The sequence below is a fragment of the Tinamus guttatus genome, unplaced genomic scaffold (genome assembly GCF_059628265.1).
Source record: "Tinamus guttatus ecotype Peru unplaced genomic scaffold, ASM5962826v1 Tinamus_guttatus_pri_ptg000048l, whole genome shotgun sequence".
Lineage (NCBI taxonomy): Eukaryota > Metazoa > Chordata > Aves > Tinamiformes > Tinamidae > Tinamus > Tinamus guttatus.
This window is the reverse complement of record NW_028288582.1, coordinates 1,081,776-1,104,361: the sequence shown is the minus strand read 5'-3', so window position 1 is coordinate 1,104,361 and position 22,586 is coordinate 1,081,776. Positions and strand designations below refer to the sequence as shown.

Sequence of the window (22,586 nt, the reverse complement as noted above, 5' to 3'; positions counted from 1 at the left end):
TGGTTGTGAAGTTCTGTGGCAATTACAGACTAAAAAAAGGCAAAGCATTAACCTAGAATTTTACCTTTCTTCTCATTACCACTTTGTAGAGTTAGTTGACAGGTCTGTGTAAAAAGGACTTGTTCTTGGAGTTGTACTTAATAAAAATAAAACCAAAAAAGGGAACTGGAAAATAGGCAGGGGATAAACGGGGCAGTCTCCCTGCTAAGGCTCTGCAACGCTGCCCTACGCAGGGCTCACTTCAGCCTATGGCTGCTTGGTGTCATATAGGAGCAGGGTTTCATCTTCACATACACATCTTCTGAACTGCAGGACTGCCAAATATCCACAAAGATGATGTGAAATAACCTCAAATTTAAGTACTCTAGAACATCAACCAAATGTTTTGCTCTTTTAAACACATGTTTAATACATGATCCCAGAGACACCCCAGAAGTTCAGCCCTTTTCATCTGGATTGCAGTCCAATTTGTTTCCCCACCTCCATTTTCATATGGGAGATTATTTCTCTCTCAAATGTATATACGTTAAAAAAAAAGGTTCTCCAGAAGTGCAGAAAAACCGCCAGAATAAAATCACTCCAATTATTTCAAGCCATGCCTGATGGTATCTGGAAATTTAGTATTAGCCCTACACATGGAGACCATCACTACTTAACACAGTTGGTCCTGAAAACAAGAGACTAATTCCTAGGAAAAAAAAAAAATAGACCAATATAATCCACAGGCAACATAACTACAACTCCTTGATTCTGCACCCTGAATCTGAGATGTCTACAAAGGCTTTCCTTCAAAGACACTGTAACACCATGAAATATGCCAGCAAGTTTCAACTCGCCTGAAACACTGTTCTTCTACAAGTATTTCTATCTGAAAACCTGAAAAACCAATACCGCCTTAAGAAAACATATAACTAATAACATCACTAGCTTTATATTCTATAATTAGAGATTTTGCATTGTATAAAAGTTCAATAGCAGTGAATTTAAGCAGACCCATTAAAGAGTCTTAAGTGTCTCATGTTCACAAAAGGGTTATAACCAGAAAAGGCCATTTCATTTCTTTTCAGGTCTTCTGTGGGATTTAAAGATTAAAAAAAAGAAAAGGGGAGAGAAAGGAACAAGTCACTCAAGGTTAAAAGGCCTTTTAGAAACTTTAAATAGGAAGGAAATGTTAGCAAAGGAAAAGTTTAATTCTGTCCTAATCAGCACTGACAAGTTTACATGGAGTCTTTCTTTTTAATGGCAATTTTTAAGTTTTGCTCTCACAAAAGGGCAGGAGGATTTCAGCGATAGTCTTGCCATTTGTTAGGCTTTAATTACAGACCTGCGAGTTTTATTTTGATCTTGCATCGGCAAAAGATAGGACAATTACTAGGCATATACCCGGGTTCTGTGCCGGGGAGGGAATATCCAGCACTCCTTTCCACACACAGCAGATGCATTTATTTTTGTGGCCGGGGTTTTCAGCTCGCTCACCACAAGCAAACCCTCCCCGGGGCATTTGGGCTGCCCCTTCGTTACCACTAAGGAAGGGGACAAGCTACACAGCAAGGGAAGCAACCGCGGCATCGAGGCACCTTGTTGGCCGCAGTGAGCCCTGTGGCCACCCACTCGCTCTGCAGGAGCCACCCGACCTGTTGGGTTTGTGCAAACAGGACGGTTCTTTGGGGAGCAGACCCACAGGCTTCTGCTAGCTTTGGTTTTTCTCAAGGTCCCTGCATAACTGAGCGCTGCCTGTGGACTATTCTGGGCACAGGAAAGAGCAGAGGCAAGAAGAGCCACCACAAACTCCCATCACTCAACACCAAAGGCTCAGGACTCCCCTACTACCAAGCAGGAGCATCGAAATTCGAAGGAGAAGCTCCACATGAAGTCTTCCCACAGCCCTTCTCAGCAAGCACTGGCCCACTCTCTCTCTACGCCCCTCCAATACCTCTAGAAGCCTGGAGCAGCTTAAGGACGAGCAAACTTTTCAGTTCCAGTGTTACCAAGAGACAACCAGCAGCAGAAACTCTCCTCCAGCCCACTAAAAGCCTGAGCTTGAAATAGGAGAAATCAGATTTCAGAGACATCCTGCCCACGTGCAGATCTAAGTGGCCACTTCTGAAGCTCTCCAGATGTGCCTAAACATCAGAATGCCACATGTGGAAAGAGGAGCCCTGGACTTTGCAAGATGTTTCTCCATGGGAGCACTACTGGGACAAGTAGCATTCAGAAACATCCTGGGAGAATTCTCTCCTGATAGCAGTTCCTTGCAAATAAGGGAGTGGTGCTGGCATAGGCTACAGACACCATAATTAACAAAGCCAGTTTCCTACAGATTTACATGAAACAGTTGAGCATTTTGGCATATAATGCATGAGATGCAAACTCCAATTACACTCTTTCCCATGGTTAGGGTACGTATTAAAAGCCTCTCCTCTGCAGGGATTTCCTGGTGTCTAGAAAGCAAGAAGATACATGTTCTCTCCCACAGAGCGAGCACCCTAATTTCCTCAAGTCTTACAGGAACCAGATGACTGCATGAGACACCAAAAACGTCTCAAGCTTTTCTGTGATGGTTTATTGCTTCCAGGAACCAGACGTAGCCAGTGGTAAAGAGCAGACAAGATCTGTCATTTAGGAATAAAGATAGGGAGGAAAAAAAAAAAAAAAAAGAGTGCACTTGCATGCAAACTTTTCCATGTGCACTTGACCCGCACCTAGAGAAGTCTGGTTACAGCTGAGGGACCCCGTCCCAATATTTAGGGGAGCAACTGCTGGATGCCACACACAGATGCTTCATGCAGTCGATTTTTATAATGCTATGAAAATAGGAAATACCATAAAACTTAGGCAGCTTTATACCTATACAGCCCAAGAGGCTACAAACAGGTAATTTTCATAGGTCCCTTTGCCCCAGGCAAAAAGGAGTGAGTTCACTTTGCTTTCTTCAGCAACTGCTAAACACATCTGTGCACACAGTGTCACGTATGGATGCAAACCATCCCATTTCACAAACCCAACTTTGAACACACTGCAAGCTACGGCTCAGCAGTTGTAATAACTTTCATTCTGAAGTCAAACTTCAGTGAATTTTTTTCCTCCTAAGCACTTTCTGCTTCTCCATTTGGTATCACACCATAGTGTATCCTCGACACATACCAGAACAACAGCTTGTGCTTACCCCATATTTTCACCATCCCTGAGCAGGTGAGGCCAACACTGCTGCCAAAAACAGCAATTTATTTTTTTGTTGGCTACTTTGTTCTGGTGCTGCTGCTTCTTTCTCTGGTTCACATGAATGGAAACAAAACCAGACTTATTTTTCAAGTTTGAAACCACATCAATTCATTGCTCTCTGTTTCACTGCGGTGCCAGAGAAGCACTTTTATCACCAACAAGGGCAAAAATTGCAGAGAGGGCATGAAAGATTCCTTTGGTAGCACTGCAAGACTATGAGTATCCCAATACCTGCAACACAGGCTGCCCAAAGCTCTGTTATTTACCTTGGCAACATCCAAACTCGGAGCTTTTCACAGGCATAGGATAAAGTCCCAACTAATTGGAAAGCCCTCTTCTCCTTAAAGAGCCATCCATTTACTCCCTTGAAAACAAACTGAAAGGAAAAAGGCCTCAAAAGTTTCTCAAAATGCAAACAAAAACCCTCTAACACGTGGAAAACTGACATAAATCTCTGAACAGACACCTGCTTTTTGGGTTGTATCACTGCCACCATTTCACACTTTGCCTCCCTTGCTCATCTCTGTTCATAAGGGACAGTTCATTTCTTAGAGATTTATTAACCTGAATGTTTTGGATTATTTATTTATTTTTAAACACATTCTCTTTCAGGTATCTTTTCTACACCAAGTTTACAAAAAAAACTGTTCCCATCTGCCAAATATTTCAGAAATTCATTTAAAAAGGACGGTGAGTTTATTCTCATAAATTTAAGCTCATTGGTAAAGGTAGTTCCCTACCAACAAAACAACACTGGTTTATTTTCTACTCCCAAGTCAGTTCTCAGCTACTGTGTAATACTAGTTAAAGCTTCTAGCTGAAACTGAATTTACTTCTAAGCTCGTCTCCACTTGATCATTACATGCATCAAGAATTAGAATTTCAGTCTCAGCCTTAATCACCAGAAACATTAAGCATCAGCCTGCTCCTGTAGCAGAGACTTGGCAGCCAGTGCAAGACTCCTACTTGACAAATATTTTAGTGCTTCATGGATGACTGCAACACATTGCATCAAAAGCCTCTAGAGCAGAGGTTTATTGGAGGACAGCTCTGCCACCCATCCAGGAGACTTTTTTTCCACTACTTGAGAGAATGTTTAACAAGTCTAGACTGACCAGACAGTTCCCTTTCATCTTCCAAACATGTAGTTTCCTACTATATTGCAGGTATCTTTTGCAGAATATAGTGTTTGCTGTCACTGATTCATACAGAACTAGAAGGCATTCCAAAAGTGATCTAATTCCACCTCCAGCTCAAGGGCTTGAGTGAGTCCCTCCACGACATCCCTGTGTTAGCAGGTCTGAAAAGCCCACCCCTGCAATGAGTGTTCATGCATCTTCAGCAAGTGCTTCATAGGGCTTCAACGTCTCTAGAACTAAAATCGTCACCATGCACCAAGTGAGGGAGGTAAAGGTCAAAACGAGTCTGCTCTATCTAAATCTTGCCAAATCCACTATCGCTCTTCTCTTCATAGCAGATTCATGGCCTTGAAAATTTGAGCTTGTTTCCTTCTGGAGGAAACCATTTGAAGTTACAGCAGCAAAATAAAGCAGCTTTGAGTAGCATTTTTATTGCTATATTGACTGTAGGACAGTACTCATGATTTACTCAAAGCTTCTACTCTTGGAATAATGAGAGCCACTGATCCAAGACAGCTGCCCTTTGCCCTATGCAACCACAGAGTAAATCCAAGGCTGTTGGACTGTATGGGATTTACACCGTCCCACCCAGATGCTGCTGGCCAAGGCATCTCTATAGGAACAAATGCCTCCTAACCACTCCACCAGCACTGCAGCTAAATAAAGCAGACTTCCTGTAGAGCAAGAAAATCCAAACCAGCAAGTTCTAAAATCCCAAATAAGCTCATCTCTCTTCCCATATAAAAGCACATTCAGGATGTTCTGCAACTCTGAACCTGATTATTCCCAAAAGAGATAGGGCAGCGTTGCTGGTTGTTATTGCAATCAGCATTTTTTCCAGACAAGTGTTTATTCTTGTAACTTGCCTTTGCAAGTGCTAACTAATATTAAAGGGTCAGCCACCAGGTAGATTCTCCCAATCTTACCTTGGCTACAACATAACAAAAGTTAAAGTTTGATTTGGAGAGAACAGGAACATTATGAGAAAATAAAGCAGATCCCTCAAGTTGTATAATCCTCCTGTATTTTTAGCTTACAAAATACAGACACCTGGCCTACACGAACTGCAATCTATCTGGAGGACACAGGCTGCAAATAGCAAATTGATTGTGCAATAAATACTTTGAGGTAAATTTAATTATACTATACATCTTGCTCGTTCAAAACTCCAAAAGCCTTCTGTTATTTCAAGTCTGCCTCCCTCACTAATGCGGAAAAATCCCCACAGGTCAAGAAAATACAATGAACGCAACCTGTTTGAAAGTGAGGAGTAGATGAACCTGGGCACCATCACTACAACTACCTGCAACACCAAGGTCCATCAGAGATCCAATTTTGATCACCATGTGCAAGCTAGCTGCTTTCTTCCAGGGTGGGGGAATGAGGACAAACTTATTGGAATTCTCTTCAATCAAAGTTTAGTTAATAAAGCAGTTTGTTACTTGCTTTTCTGGAAAACACTTTGTTGCTTCTGCTCCTGTGAAGTCAAGGACAGCAGGCCTTTCCCACAGCTTTTGAAGGACAAGCTCCTGTAGAGATGGCAGCTGGCACTGCAGCCTTAGTGCAGCAAAAGAAATTTAAGATCTTCAACTCCATGTATTAACAGCAATGTGGGAATAGAGATTAAGCTGTGGTAATGGAGGATATTTGCTGCATAATTCTCTAAAAGACAGCTATATAAATAGCACAAAAGCTTGATTCAGCACTAAAACACCAGAAGAGGCTGAAGGAGGATACTTACACTGACTGCCAGAGCAGCAGCATGAGCTTCAAGCAAAGCAGTCAAGTAACCTGACAGATTCAAACAACTTAATAGCTGGAAACCTACGCAGGCAAGGCAGTTAAGTGCTACAGTAGGACAGGAATGAGTTGTCTCACTTACAATGTATTTCTTAGAAATCATCCATAAGCATGAGAAATGGAAAAAGAGACACTACCTTCATTAAAGAGGTAGAGGAAAAAAAAAAAAAAAAAAAAAACACACACACACAAATGTTTAGGATATCGTATCAATTCCAACATGAAGTAATACATCGGAAGAGCATTAAAATACAAAGTTTTTTTCTCTCTCCTTTTAGGAAGCAAAGGGTAAGAATCAGTTCTTTCACATAATGACTTCCTTAATGATCCTTATTCCCAACCTTTTACTTCTGGATCCAGCATTCATTTAACAAGGAAGCAATTTTACTCAGTGCTTTAAGCCCATCTCCAAAGCTGTCAACTGAAACCATTCACTACTGCATCAAACCTACAATGGGAGCGCCCAGAAAATGCAGGGTATAAACTAATCAACTTCATTTCAAAGCACGCTTTTTATTCTAGCCAGAAGAGCATAGGAGGTAGGCAAAGCAGCATGTTTCAAGGCTTCATTCTAACCCCAAATCTCTCATGTTATAGAAGAAATGCTATTCAACCAAGAACTATCTATAATCTAGCCAAATGCCACAGGAATTGTTTGCTGCAGCACTTTGTTAAACTAACTACAGATAAATATGATCAAAAGTGAGATCTAGCTTTCACTATATTCAAAACAAGTCAGATGAATACAAAATCCCTTTTTAAAGGAAAGTACAATGCACAGCTGGGTTCCGATGCAAGATAAAAGTACCGAAGGAGAAACCTGTTTATCCAAGACACCACAGCCTTTGGATTCATGCACTTTTATATGGGAAAAAAAAATTGTCTCCCTTTAAATACCAGATCAGAAAAGCTGTAAGATTCAGAATTAAAACAAATTAGCTTTCACATAATGCAGTGGGACAAGAGACCTCAAAGCACACGTGCTCTGACATACCAAGCACGCTCCCAACCTACCTAACCTGTGCTTCAGACAGGCCTGAAGATGCAAAAGCAAATATTACAGAAAAACTGCATTTGAGTTGGGCCAGACAGCTTGTTTCATGAACAGCCAGACACCTTCTCTACAACATACACGGACAATCTGACACTTCAATTTGTATTTGAAAGTGCTGGCTTTCGTTATCTTCCAAATATATAATGTAATATCAGCTGTAATATCATTTCTGTGATGCTGGGGCCAGGCAGTTCCATTACCTGCAGCTTTTTCAAGGAGCCAGGCATGAGCAGAACCTCCCATCACTCACTGCAGGATCACGTAGCTCCAGGAGGAGAAATCTGCCTCCCTCTTGGGAATACAGGTGATCTCATAGGCAGTGTGTGGAATAGGAAGCACTCCTGAACCTGATCCCAACCTGCAACAGCTTTGTCAAATCCTATCAATTCTACCACCCCTTTGCTCTCCCAAGGAAAGGGCAGCCTTACACATGCATGGCTCCCTGCTCAGCTGTCTAGCAGAACCCCAAATTATTTATGTCTGAAACAGAAAACACAATATTCGTTTTCATGTGTACTCTTACAAACACTTCAGTCTCTCTTTACACAGCAGCTTCCTTAATTTCATGGTGTTACATGATCATTGTCAGTTACGCTGGCACAAGCCGCCTCAAACAAAATAACCCACTTCAATGTCCCGCACCAACCAGATCTAAACAAGGTAGGCACCAAGGGAAAAAAAGTTACTTTTCTGTCCTCTAAATTCAGTTGGAGGTGGCAATTTTCCAGTTTAGACACATTTTAGAAGGCTGCTCCGCTACCACCTAGGACCAGATGCATCAACCTAGCAGAGAATCAATCTGCCATTATGTTTAGCACGTAGTATTGGGTGAGAGTTAATGTTAAGAGTTGTGTGCTTTTAATTCTTATTCCCTGAACAATACGAAGAGAGAATGGGCATTCTGAGAGATACAAGAAGTGATTAAAACCACAAGCAAAAGCAAACCACAAGCAAAAGGCAAAGAACACACAGGAGACTGCCAGAAGAACTACGCAACGCCGAGAGTCTAGAAAACACAACGGAGAACGGAGCAATGCAGTGCTATACTTAAAAGCTGAGAAGTAATACCTTTTAAAAAAAAAAAAAAAATCTGTCTGTCCCTTAAGACATACAGGAGAAACTACGCTTCCTCCATTAAAAAAATAAAAATACCTGAAACCCACCAGAGACCAATGAGAATAAATACATAGCTGAAGTTGTATTTCTTCTTTTATTCCCTCCTCGCAAAGTCTTAAAAAAACATAAATACAGTAATGCAGAGAACTAAAGTTCAATGTATCGTCTTCAATCTTAAAGTGTCCTGACAACTTGCTAACTCACAGCAGGCAGGGTTGTCTGCCTGTATCATAATCCATAACAAAGCTAATCAGTCCGTCACCTCTAGCCAGGAAAAGATTTTGCAAGGCAAGGCTGTTAAATACAGCTGGTCAGCAAAGCTAAGCCTGGTCTATGTAGCTTTGAGATAGCAAGGTTCTTCAGTTCTGTGCTCCTAGCTACAGAATATGTGCGATTTTGCTTCTCTTGAAGGGACTTTCCAGAAATATTACAGTAATACTCAAAATAAGCATGGAACATTTAGAGAAACTTGATTTCAGAAGATGATCCCAATGTGCAAGAGTGCTTTCTTACACAGATGCAACCATCAAAACCCTAAAGTGCTGTACCTCTTAAATTACTAGAGCTTTTTAAAAATAACTTGACTTGTATTGTTAATCCAGTCTGCTTATTTCTAGTTAGAAATTTCAGAACTGAAGTTCCATAAAATTTGTATTTATACATTCCAACGGATATTAAGTAATGTGCACAAGTGGCATGGTGGTTTGTAGAGGAGAAAACAAGTTTAAAACCACATATAATTCTCCCTCATAAGTTTCTTCCTTTGGAAGCCCAGTTCCTTCCCAGCCAAGGCAGTCAACCATACTATTACTATTTTGCTCCCCAGCTTTACAAATCAAGGCACCTCATATTTCTCCTTACTTACCTAGGTGTGTCTGATTATTTAAGGCAAGAGAACACTTCAGAGAAAACCAGACCAAGATAGCAGTGGATTTGTCTAAAACAGCATTTCACAAAGCCAAGGCTGTAATTCTAAACAGTACCACAGGACCTAAAATTAGCATTTGCAAGGCAAATAGAAATTCAGTGATAGAAATAGGGCTCATGAGCCCAAGACCGAAGCTGGAAATGCATTCCCCAGAGTATATACCTCTCTCCAAAGGGACTGCTGATGCATTCAGCAACGCTGCTGGAAATGAAGAGCACATTCCCACGCTGTCCTGGCAGTACTTCAGCATTATACACATAAGGCACCAACTATAAATTTCTTTTAAAACTGTTTTTTTTCTACTCCAGCCCTATCAAAAGCAGATATAAGAGCAGGAGCACTCACTTCTATCATGTGGAAATCTCTTGGTAGGGAGGAGCCTTTGCTCTCCCAACTTTAGGGCAGCAGAAGACAGGGATGCCACACACAAGCATTCACATCCCATCAGCCTCTTAATATCTTAAGTCTGTAAAATTTACAGGTGCCTCTTCTGGAAGTGCCCATTGTAATGGAACAAGCCCTGACACTGCTAGGGATATTCACAGTGGAGAAAACCAAACTAACTTCTCCTTTTGGAATTTTGGCCAAGGATAAAAATATCCATCTAGGCTGTTTCATAACCACTTGAAGGGTGACTTGATCCCCCTCCAGAAAGTTTTAACCCCAAAGTGTTTACTGTGTATGTAGAGTAACATATAATACTAGCCTGGCTTCTGAACTGAGCTCATACATGAGAGGTGAAGCATAAGGCTGCCCAACTACATGGGTTACCAGCTGCAGTTCCCCCCAAAAGTTTCAGATTGTGTTTAAAATGCCCCCAAAAAGCTGCTTTTACAAAGAAAGCAGATCCTGAAAGAGCTGGTCTTCAGGGACCTCTGTTTCCCCTCCACCGAAGAGAATAGTCATAACCCAGATGATCCAAAGCAGCAGCACAAGAGCACCGCTCTCTAGGGAGGGCTCCATGGGCTGCACTTGTTCTCACTGAGGCTTTTTTAAGGTTTTTCCAGAGGCAGCACCTTCAGACAGAAGACTTTCTGGTAGCTATCGAGGCGCTACTACATGATGAGCACATTTACTATACCAAACTTCTCCTCACAACACTGTGAGGGAGGTTGAAGTGTGGTCCAGGCTGCAATTAGGGCCTACGACACTGTTAGGCACCTGCTCCTCTTTGTACTACTTACATGTAGTGCCGAAACACTCGCATTTATTCCCATTTATCCAAAGCTGAGGTCCCACCAGTACCACAAGCAGTAGAGGCAAAGGGATAGCAATGAAAAAGAACAGTCACAAATAAGCATTTCATGATCCAAAGAACCAGCAGAGCATGATTTCCTCTGGGTCCACGTTTTGCAGCTGGATTCCTTCTTTCTAGTAAGTTGACAGCTCCAATTAAGTTTTTCTCAGAGGTGAGGCAGTAATAGTCACATGGATTCTCTGATGTCCAAAGCCAGGCAGTGGGGGAATTTATGCTACAGACTCTCCTCAGCAGAATACAAACAGCACCGGAAGGCGTCGGAATCAAATCACTTCAATGCCATATTTCATTTCCACTTAGAGAATACAAGCTCACCTGCCACTGCAGCGTTCAGTGAATCACTGAGCCTCCAGAGGCAGGTGGGAAGCGATGGGAACAGGGAGCTAACAGTGCCAGCAAACTGGAGGATGTCACGTCCTCCAGCAACACGTGCTGGAGTACAGGGGAGCACAGGGAGCAGTAACTGCCTCAGATGCTGCCTTTATTCCATCCGTGTGCAGGTCACCACCCTACAGCCAAATCCGTTACTCTACCCCCATCCAGTGTGTGCCCTTTACGTCTCAAAGCAGCATCAGCTCCTTAAACAGTTTTTCTCACCCCACTTAAATGCTTTTCAAGCAATTCTAAAAGCTTCATGCAGTTACCAATATCAGTTTGAAGTGGGCAGCCTGTTCAGAGCTTCTCCAGACATGAGCTATGCCTAGTTTATTCCAAATTGAATTGAATGGCAGAACTGAATATTCTTTCCTTTCAGGAAAAAAAGCCATATAATGAAAGAGAAATCAAAGAACAGACAATTTGAAACCAAAGTGATCCTGTCAAGTACAGGAGACTATACAAGATACTTTTCACTTTTAACAGCTATGACTATTAAAATTTAAGATTTCACACTGGAAAGATCTGTAGATCAGCCAAAACCTATCTTTCTCCAGGAACTAGAAGACCTATATAACATAACAGTGCTTTCTCCTTTCATTTTCTTTCTTCCTTCCATTCCTAGGTTTTAAGATTACTCCTAATCTGACCTCTCTCCACACTAAGTTAATCATGAATAAGTGGTAAGTTACCTTCACCTAAGTAAATAAAGCGAAGAATGCTGACAGTCATTTACATTGTCCTCACCCTAGCTCACATACAAGAACGGTGGCAATGATGAAGCAGGGAAAACATCGGCTGCATTTTTTTATTTTCATGAACAAATGGTTGCTTTTACAAATTAGTACCTTTATCTTGAGGTTAGTAGAAAGGACCACACATTTACCTACCAATATCTTTGAGTTTAACTGGACTAAATATTTCACATGCTTGACATACGCATGACAAACTGATCTTTCCTATATTTAGGAAACTTTGCACTGCACAAAGCATTAAACTTACTATCTGACACATTCATACAAGCTTTGTCAGTTCACAGAACTGAAACGGCTAATTTCTCTCTATCTGTGCCAAACTTGCAAATCTGCCCATATCCTTGGGCCTGAATGGAGTCTGCAGCTGGAATCCGGCCAATCCAAAAATCCAGTTCCCTCCTGCACTATGAGATGGCCCGAAGAGAACAAGCAGGTCACTCCTGCACCACATGAACTGCTTGCTCTTTGGAAGGTATTTTACAATTGCTCTGCCTATGCCGAGAACTCTTCAGTAGGAGAAGCCTTAAAATAACCAAGTCTTCTCCAAGATTAAGATGCTAAATAGCAATATGTGATCAGAGGCCAACTCCTGAACTGAATTTCAAGTCACACAACACGTACTGAGGAGGATATGTTGAGCTATTGAAAGCTTGACATAGATCTTGCTAATGGCTTAATGCCTCCTTTGCTTACAGAGGAAACTGAGCTTTATTTTGTAGTTTCCCTGCATCCTTACATGGAAAGGCATTTGCTGTATTATACCACTCTCTGCAGAATGGAAACTCGAAACTAGCAATAAAACAAGATACAGAGCACTCGAGCATTGCAGCTGGAAGCACGATTGTGCAACCAAAGAGATAAGGCAGGGCTGAGCCAGCAGCGCAAGGCAGCGTCTCATGCGCCAACACTCAAAGCAAGACACAAAACAAAAGGCAGAAGCTAAGGCTCTTCGCTCTGATAGCGAGCAGATTGCTAAAATACTCACACACAAAGCCAGTCTTGTCTCCCAAAGGCCAAAAAAAAGTCAAAACAAGGCCAAAACTTTTTTTTTTTTTTTGAGTATTTTTGGAAAAGCTCTGTCAAAGTCTTTAAAAAGGGTTCTTGGCTTTACTATTAGAAAATATTTTTTAAGAAATCTTTTTGGAATTGAGACTAAATTGAGGAGTGGATCTAAATGCCTAACCCTAAAAGCAAATGACTAACTTGCATTCTGCATTTGAGCGGTTCCAGCTAGATACTTTACCAAAAATAAATTAATCACCAGAGTCTGCCAGAATAACCCATTGCAGCCTCCACAAACACTGCCCGTGGAGGAAGCAAGTTTGTCATTATTATTCCAAGGTGGCTGCCCAGGATTCCCTACCTAGATTTAGCTCTGATGGAAGAAGCTACTTCACTCAGCTGTTCATCTCTACCAAAATCTATCTTCTCACAGGTTTGCCCCCAACATCAGTCTGCTTGATTTGCAGAATTTGCTGGTTTGCTATTTAGAATATTTGCTATTAGCATTTGCTAGAATTTATTTAGAATTTGCTAACCTGGTTTTGACAAAAGACACCAAGGTATCAACTGCCCATTTAATGAAAACCTCTAGCAGAAGAGGCATCGCTTTAGAACTCATTCTGTGATGTACTTGGATACTATTCCACCAAATCAAGTTGGTTTTGTCCATTTTAAAAATAAGATCACCAGATTTTAAGTCATTTCAAACAGGTCTTATGTCTGTCAGTGTACAGGGAAGGACTATTACTGCAAGATAATAAATCGTATCTAATCTAAAAGACTTCTTTACAATGTCAAAGTGATTTTTGAACCGGAGCATTGAATTTTACAGCTGTTTGCTTTCAGAGGTCAAGTACAGACTGAAAGGAAGGCAAATCAGAAATATAACAAATTGTTTTATTAGCCAATGTTCCAGGGTGAGGGGGGAGAAAAAGTATCCATTTCAAAGATCTCTGCAGGTCCTATGACAGACCCAGGAACTGTGAAATTCTCAGCAACTTTCAGCAGTTCAGCCTTTCCTTTGAAAAGAAAACACATGTACACTACTATTATTTCAAAGGGTCTGACTCCACTGTTACTAAATGAGACCTCGGCAATCAAAATAAAGTTTTGATGTTTCACATAAAGAAATACAGCTGTGCTTAAATCAAAGCTTCAGACCATTAACTTCTGCGTCCAGACTAAACAGTTTTTCACTCTTCCTAAAGGCACGTGCTGGAGAGTTCGCACATTTGGTCTCTAGTTTATTTGTAATACGCAACTAGAGATTTAAGCCTTTATAGGCTTCAATTTGTTTACCTTCATACAGTGACTAATTGCCTTCACAGCCAGCACCGCTTCATCTTATTTCATGACACTTACGTGCCTTAAGAGGATACAACTCATCTGTTTAAAGTCTACCCATTTGCTTGGCACGACTAAAGCCATCCAGCTTGAAGAATGACGCTTTCTCACGACAATTTATCCTCTTATTGGATTCTACAATAAAGAAAGCAGAGACGTTTCACGGAAAAGAATACTCAAAGTCCACCAACTACACCACCATAATGGAATATGAAGACACCTTCTTCACCTTCCAGCGTGTTGTTTAACTAGTTAGAGAGACTATGTCAGTACTTTGTTCTCATTCCTTATACGTAAAGAGCAAAAAGGTAGAATTTGCAACAGCAGGGATCAGATAACACTGCAATACTCCAGTGTGTCAATTACCTCCAGCTTTTCTTTCCAAACTCCCATTCCTTTGGCAAGGCAGTTCAAGCCACCAACATTTGAGTTTAGTATCTGCCTCGCTCTGCAAGAGGCAGGCTAATTATTACCTACAGCACAGTCAGGATACACCGCACACAAGTCCACAGGGAAGGGGATATTGTTAAACTGGAGAAAAACAAACAAAACTCTAAAATAAATCACTTCTGGAAGCACTGACCAAGGCTTGCTCCCTTTCCCTAGGGAAGAGGAGGACCTGCCGTGGACAGAAACCTGCCTAATAGGTTCTCAGCAATTAGCACCCTCACACCATGCCTAATTAAGTCCCCCTCAACTCAAAACCACATTATTTGAAATGAAACAAATCCTTCAACATTCTAGATGTTGATCACTGCCATTTTTACTGCTTCTGTTTATTGTATCAACACAAAGTGTCCTGTTTCCCAACAGAAGGCTTTAAGTGAATTATTCATTCTGCACCATGACCCAACAACTGGAGCTATTGAGAACAAGTGCTGCAATGGGCGCTTTCATTGAGTTCTGAGCTTCAGACTCCAGCCTTGGAAAACTGAATAGAAATTCAGTGCGAGACAGCTGACAGGGCACTTGCATATACTTCTGAGAATGCTCCTATATTTAGGAATAGAAATCATACTCATCAGAACAAGTTACTAAAAGCTACACAAAGACAATACAAGCCCAGTGCCACCATGTTCACATACATCATGCTACAAACCAACTTATGAACCAATCTTATCAAACCAAGATTCCCCTCCCACACCTCCCCTCAGTGAGGGGTTTTCAAACGCTCTGAATGTTTATGTTACAACTCTTGCAAGCTTCGTTGTGTAAAGATTTCCTGTATAAACATCATCCTGTACCTTAAGCTCCATTACCCGCTCTAGCCATGAAGGGCCAGTTGCGAGAGGGCTGTAAAGAGGCATCTCTTGAAAAGTCCCATCAAGGTCACTCTTACTGATGGGTTCCCAGTGCCACAATTCTCATCTGTAATGACATGAACTCTTTTCTGACTGTCACCTTTCCCCTGCCCACGGTTTCTCTCGCTCAAAGCCAAAATCCACCCACTATATCATCACCATATAATCACCAATACCATGCAGTAAGACAGCCCTTGCATGTGATAACGTCACAGGATACGGAGGCTTATCAGAAGAGGACACACCTGCTCGTCCAAGGAGCACAGACCATAGTGTACCACAGCACAGCATTGCCCTAGCATTTTTAAACACACTAATCTGTTCCTTTGGAAGCCCCCGTTCCTCTTGTCTTAGTGCTATTTGCTTAATAAAAGAACCAAGACCTATTCTAGGCCACTGAGTAATAGGATTAAGATAGTCTAATCCCAGATGTTACTTACAGCTTACTAGGAAGGCTACGAATTGGGCCACCCAGTGTCTGGATGCCACTAGCATCTCCAAACCCAGTGATAACCTATATGAAGTTAAACATCTATATGGTCTACAACATACAGTGTAATATACTGACTAATAATCCTGAGAACTGTCACTTTTCAGCAAGGAATGCAAAGTGGCCACCAGCTGAAGAAAAGTTTCAGACTTCACTGCAGTAGACAACCGCTAAGCAGCAAAAACAACATAAAGCCCTGGTAGGAGCAACAATTGCATCAAAACATAGACAAGCTTTAGTCTCCTTCAGAGAGTGACCAAACACTCTTCTACTAAGACAATAAAGAGAGTTACAGCAGAAATAGTCTACATCCAATAGAGTCATCTCAAGAGCTTTACTCTACAATAGAAAAGAACTGGGGCGCAAGGAGGCATAAAGGTAAGGAGGCATAAAACTGAGCAGCATCTTGTCCAGAGAGAAAGTCCTTTAAAAGGAAAGTGGGACTCCTTCATGCAACATTGGCACATGCAGGTCATAGAAGCGACAAACGAGAGAACAGACATATTAGAGTGTTTATTTAAAAACTTTTGCCTTAGCAGTCTTTCTGGAAGTTAGCATGTTCAGCTCCAGAGGGGCTGTTCTTAGTACTCAAGGTCTAATCACCGGACAAATCTCATGCACTTTTCACTGGTGGCATCGGAACACCGTGAGGACACCCAGGGACAGCATTTGCTGACAAAAATCGAAAGGCATCCTCAACACAGACGAGTTTCGGGATATCCAATAGCACAAATGTTACTGATAGCACAAAGTATACCTGAAATCTAACAGGAGTTTCCGCTTCACGCTGGGAGCTCAAATTGAGGAATAAGGGCTAAGTTAACGGGTAACACTAATTATGGTAGGTGGTTTAAACTGGATACGAAAACATTCCTGACTTCTTATGAAAAAAAACCTGTTTTCAAGCAACCTTGTAATCATAGTTTTAAAAGAGTCTGCTTTTAATACAGAGCATGAAAAATATGTTGTTTTCTGGAAGAAAAAAAATAGCCTAGGAAGTAATTTCTAGTCTTAAATATGTATTTTAAAGTAGAACCAAGCGTACTTTGATGTCCACTCATTTATAAGTGTCAGGTAAAAATGGAAGCTGATGCATCATTGATTCTGCCAGGGAGAAATGCAGCAGCCTTGTCATTTTACATGAGAAGAGCATCAGTCAAAGGCAAGTCTCACTCTGAGAAAACAAGTCTGAAAAACGTAAACAACCTGTTCTCTATTCGCCTTCCCTGCTTCCATACGTGTGATCTGCTAGTCGTACATGCAAAGGGGCTTGGCAGCTTCACTTCTAGAAGGCTCCCGCTTTCCTTTTTTCTAAAAAGCATTGAACTAGTGGATTCATAATTCTGATTTGCTTCAGCGGATGTGAATTTTCACTTCTGTGGTTTGAAATTCCTGATCCCCACTTTTAATCACTGTATCTTGATACTGATATAAAACCTACAATTGGATATAAATCTGCAATCCAGTGAAATCAAAAGTATTCCCAGAAATAGGACATAGAGTCATCCCAGATTTAATTCATAGCATCAGTAAAATGAAACCTTTGCTCTACTGAGCCATACAAAAGCTTTCATTAAAGGACTCTTTCCTCATATACAACTATTTCCACTATCCTTTCTAATATTTATTTCTACAATAGAATAAATGTTCTATTCAGACACATTATTTCTGCTGCTTGATTAATCTACTTGTAAGTTCTAAACTAAAACGGATCGCTTATTCTCAATATGTAGCATACAAGTTGTTTCATAAAATAAGCGCTGGCACTTAAAGGTCTCCAAGAAGCAATTCTCAATATTAAAAAAAAAAATCTGTAGAGCAGTAGATTCCAAGTATGACTGTTAAAGCAAACACCTCTTAGAGGGAAGAATGACATTAAGATATTTAATTGGGGAGGCTATCATTATTAGTATTTGCTATAGATACTCCTTTAAAGGAAGCTTAAACCACATTGCAAAGGCTTAAAAGCAGCCTTGGTAACTTACCTAAGTACAGAAACTGGCAGAAGCCATACACAAGGCTTTACACAAAAGTTTGATACCGAACAGCAAGTCTATGTAGGTGCAACATGAGGGTCTCTGATGACCGTACCCCTTTGGCACATAAAGGGAAGCAAGGACAGACACATATCGATTCTATACTGTGTCCGTAGTTGAAAACATTACAAAAAAAAAATCAGTCTCTTGCTGGGCAATTCTAAACATTAACGAAAGGATTTCAAATAAAGCCAAATATAATGTAAGGACTGGAAAAATGCTTCAAAGAAAGAAACACTTAAGGAATACAACCAATACTTTTCCTTGGTGAGTTAAAGTGATTTTGATCAGCCAGAAAAGCCCATATGAGAAATACAAGTTCAAAATACAGATCCCTTCAGATTAACATGAAAAGACATGTTTCAAATCTAAATCTGATCAAGCTATAACACAGTCTATCAATCAGAACAACTTCCCAAAAGTTATGGTAAGATTTATCACTATAAATCCAGACTTAAGACACACCCCCACCCACAAAAATTAAGCAGAACTACAGCCTGTTTACTGAAGGATATTCAATGAGATGCATTCACTCTGCATGAGACAAAGCCCAAAAAATGATTCATAGTTGTTCCTTTGAGCATCGTAGCCTGTAATTCCACAGACTTATTTATTTTTAACGATTGACCTTGGAAAATGTATAGGTAGAGTGCTGATGGTGACCTCAGAGCCCACCCTAATAACACTGAGTAACAGTCCTTATTCTTATCTACTTAAATAAAAGTTTGGATCATATACTGCAAAATTCACAATGTCTATAAAACAAACTATGTATGTATTAGAAGCTCAATCAATTAGAAGCTCCTTAGAATTGGAGAATTCAGCAGATCTAGTAAAAGGGCCAGGTTTTTCTCTATTGTTACAGAGCTCAGCTATTGACCAGGACTCAAACATCCTTGGTATTCCTCCTTCAGCTTGCCTTATTTTAACCAAGCAACTTTTCTGAGAAGTTAGAACCACTCAGCAACATCATTAAATATGAGAAGAGCCTACAAAGATACATTCGGGGTTCAAGCTATGTGTTCACATTCACTAAGCCCCGGAGGAGGAGCAGGACTGAAGTGACCCTTGACTACCACCTTCAGTGAAATCCATCCAGGTGCAGCCAAACCCAAGGCCAGAAGGGCACGGCATCACAGCCAGGTTGCTGCTGGGGGCCGGAGTTGCTTCAGTTGCTTCCCCATCACAGCTCTCACCATCAGCTGCTCTGCATTATATAACACATTCGGTGAGTCACACGAGGGACACTGACAGAGAGTTTAATAACGCTGTCCCACCCTGTTCATACTCCCTTGCTGGAGTATTCAGCATCTCGCTTGCAACTCCCTCCAGCCTCGCATTCCAAGGAACATAGAGCACTCTCATGCTTTGAAGAGACTCCAAATATGTTTTATAAGCTTTATTAGTTTTCCTGCTTTATCAAGAAATGCATACACTTTTCTGAGCAGTGGACACAGTGGGAGCCATTCACAATCACCCAGATGATCTCTTCTTTACCACCCCTTTTGACCTGACTTGATTCATATAAAGTGTTTTTATTCACTACAACGTGGACTACGTAAACCTAAACCTCAAGAAAATCTTGAACTCCCACATCATGTACAGAAAATGCACTTCTGATAACCCAGTAGCCCATCATGTATTTGCAGCAGTGACGGACATCAGACACGTGAGGCTTTATTCTCCCATCACATTAGCACAAGGACAAGCAGGGACAACCACTGCGAGACCAAATACAAACACGTTCTTGTGGGAGAACTACCTACTGCCATAGGAACCTTTCCCCTTGCTTTAGGAGTCAGGTATAGAACAACGCCAGCACTGCTCAGATGCAGTGAGAAGAGACTGAGGGAAAGGGTGTTTTTTTTTTTTTTGCCATCTTAAAAATAGGATTTCCAGCAGTTTGCCAGGTATGCTAGTCAGCTTGCATATCATTTTCACCAACTCTATGTAAAGTCTTCAGAAATTTTTCATCGATGTCTATTTTCTTCGTTAAACCGCATAAAGCATTTCACTAACTTTAAAATCTAGCTGTGAGGTCGCTGTATCAGTTTTAAGCGGTTATAACAAGAGCTGTGACACTTGGCTCTTGCAGTTCAGAGTCTCAGTTTTGCTTTGGAGAGAGGAGCAGGTTTATATGCTCTTATATAAATTGAATTCCAGATTGAGATTTTCATTTTATTAAGAAATTTCAGAAGTTTTTCTGTGCCCGCCCCCCCTTTATTTTAAAAGAAAACAGAACAGATGCTTAAGCTGTTCTAAAAGCTCCTAGCCACAAATGTTGAGTCACTGAAAGAAGAAAGAAAATTTAAAAAATGCTACAAGTTTGTATTATTTATGGCACTACAGACATCTCCAATAGGAAATGTGGATAATCAATTTGTAAAATGTCAAACTGGTCTTAAATCCCCGATTTTTGGTCCAGAAGGGGAAGGTCTGCCTATTTCTACACTAGGTCTACCACCTATATCATTTTGTCCGTAAACTTTTATGGCCTTACTGTGCTTCAGAGCAATTCAGAAAGCCTACAGAGACCTACTAGCCAGAGATACAGCTGCCAGTTCACATGCTTATTGGCAACTGTACTGCAAAGAGGATTTGTTTGCCCTCTTTTATATGCATAAAACACCCAGAAGCCATAACAACCTCAGTTTTGCAGCATGGATAATATTCAAGAGCTAAATCCAGTCACATGGAGTTTATTTAAATTTTATCAGCCTGTTTCAACATGCAACAGTAAAGATCAAGACCTTTGCCAGACCTATAAGGCAAGATCAATACATATCAATATTTAAGGAAAAGCCTATCAGACTTTGCTAGGGTAAAGATCAGAGCCAAAACATCTCCTGCTTCTGTACTTCCAAATGCTGCTAAAAATAGTACTTCCAACAGAAAGGAAAATGCTTCCAGCTGTGCACAGAAAGCCTCTGCAGCACAACATCAATTTAAGCACTCTAATTTAATTAAAGATTCAACATTATACTATGACTTTATTGTTGGAAACAGAGCGTCGCACAGCAGAGGCTACCCTCCATTTTCACAATCGGAACAGTAAGAACATTCCTTTATTAAATGTGGCTTGATATGGATATTCCCTTCAAGAGAGTCAAATCCGAGTCAAGTAACTTGATTAAAGTACCAGCTATACCACGTTCACAGGAATAGCTGGATTTTACCCCATGGTAACTCTATCTTGACGTAGTCTCGTGACAAGCAACGTTTAACATCTCTTAAAGGAAAAAGGAAAGCAGAAAAAAATAAAATAAAAATAAACACCATTTCTACCCAGCCTGGATTGCTGTTTTTTATTTGCTCCTGGCCAAGCAGTCGTGTCGCAGAGGTGAACGCGGTTCTTCACGAAATGACTTGACAAAAAAACATTAAGAATAGGGTTTTCTACGACCTTCCAGCAAATATGTAACAGATTCTAAAGGACGTTTTAATAATGCAGCAAGTCCTTAACTGTTCTGCTTCATGGCTGGCTGGAAATCTATTTATTACTAAAAATTATTCCCTTAACCATATGCTTCTGGATATTAAGCTATCAAAATTAAACATCTCTTAGAAGGTCCGCAAGGGTTCCCAGCAAGCAGGGCTTAGATGCTTCTCCCTCATCTGCTTCGAGGGCGCTGAGCAGAGACGCTTCGAGCTTTAACAGCAGGGCAAGCACATAATTCCAAGAGGATTACTTTAAGATCCCTATCAAGCTGAGAAAATAAACATTTCCACGACGAATCCCAATACAAGCGCTCCGTGTCCCCCCCGCTCCTGCTGCTGCTCCCGGGTTTCCTGCTCCTTCCAAAGTCACGTCCCCCGCAGGGAGGACGGACGGCGCCTCCCGGAGCTCCCGCGGCCGCGCAGTCCCCGCGCGGAGTTTCCCGGCAGGAGCCGCTCTCGCCTCCTTCCCCGCGTGGAAAAGTTACTCGCGGCGGACGCGGAGACGCGCGCGCGCTCCAACGGTCCCAACGGTCCCAACGGCCGCGCGAGGGGGGAGGCGGGAAGCACCGCTCGCCTCCCCCCGCCTCCCTCCCCCAAAGGGGAGACAAAGCGCCTCGGAGCGGCGCCGCGGGGGAAAGGACGGGGAAGGAAGAGGAAAGGAAAGGGGGAAAGGAAGGAAGGGAAGGAAAAGGGGAAAGGAAGGAGGCTAGAAAGGAAGAGGCGCCGCTGCCTCCCCCGCGGCCCCCGCGCAGCGCTCACCCCAGCACCACGAGCTCCCCGTACTTGACGGGCTCCTTGTTGGGCGCGCAGTGCTCCTCCTGGCTGGGGGAGAACATGGGGCCGCCGCACAGGGACCCGCCGCCACCACCGCCGCTCCCGGCACCGCGGCCGCGGGGGGCGAGACGCGAGCGGGCTCCGCGCTGCGCCCCGCACTGCGCGCGGCTGCCCCGCAACGGCCACTACCCCCGCGGGGGGGCGGGGCGACAGCGGCGCCGACCAACTCGCCCCGCCGCGGGGGGGGGGCACGGCCGCGCTATGCTCCCCCCCCCCCCCCACCGCGCTCCCATTCAACCAGCGGAATGGGGGGGGGTGAGGGGCGGGGCTTGCGCTGCGTTGCTCCTCCCCCCCGCCGCCGGTCACTAGTGGTACGGCCCGGCTCTGTTATGTAAACATAGAGTAAAGGGGACGCGGCCGCTCTTAAAGGGGCGGGGCAAGGGGCGGGGCTTGGTGCCAGCCCCGGGGGGGCTCTGGGGACCTGGGGGGGGTCCCAGCTCGGCCCCCCGACACTGGGTGGCCCTGGAGGCTCCAGCTCCACCTTCTCCAGGCCT

At 42.4% G+C, this 22,586-nt stretch overlaps 1 protein-coding gene across 2 annotated transcripts in view; it reads right to left on the bottom strand.

The window, feature by feature from the left end:
- The window catches only part of PELI2 (pellino E3 ubiquitin protein ligase family member 2), a 62,744-nt gene extending 40,618 nt beyond the window's left edge, over positions 1-22,126 (bottom strand). The window contains exon 1 of one of the 2 annotated variants that reach the window (XM_088539180.1): positions 22,018-22,126. In XM_088539180.1, the coding sequence (XP_088395306.1) occupies positions 22,018-22,094 (77 nt within the window). In that variant the 5' untranslated portion in view covers positions 22,095-22,126. The remainder of the gene's footprint in view (positions 1-22,017) is intronic. The other variant, XM_088539188.1, reaches the window with a different exon arrangement.
- Between the last annotated feature and the right edge of the window lie 460 nt (positions 22,127-22,586).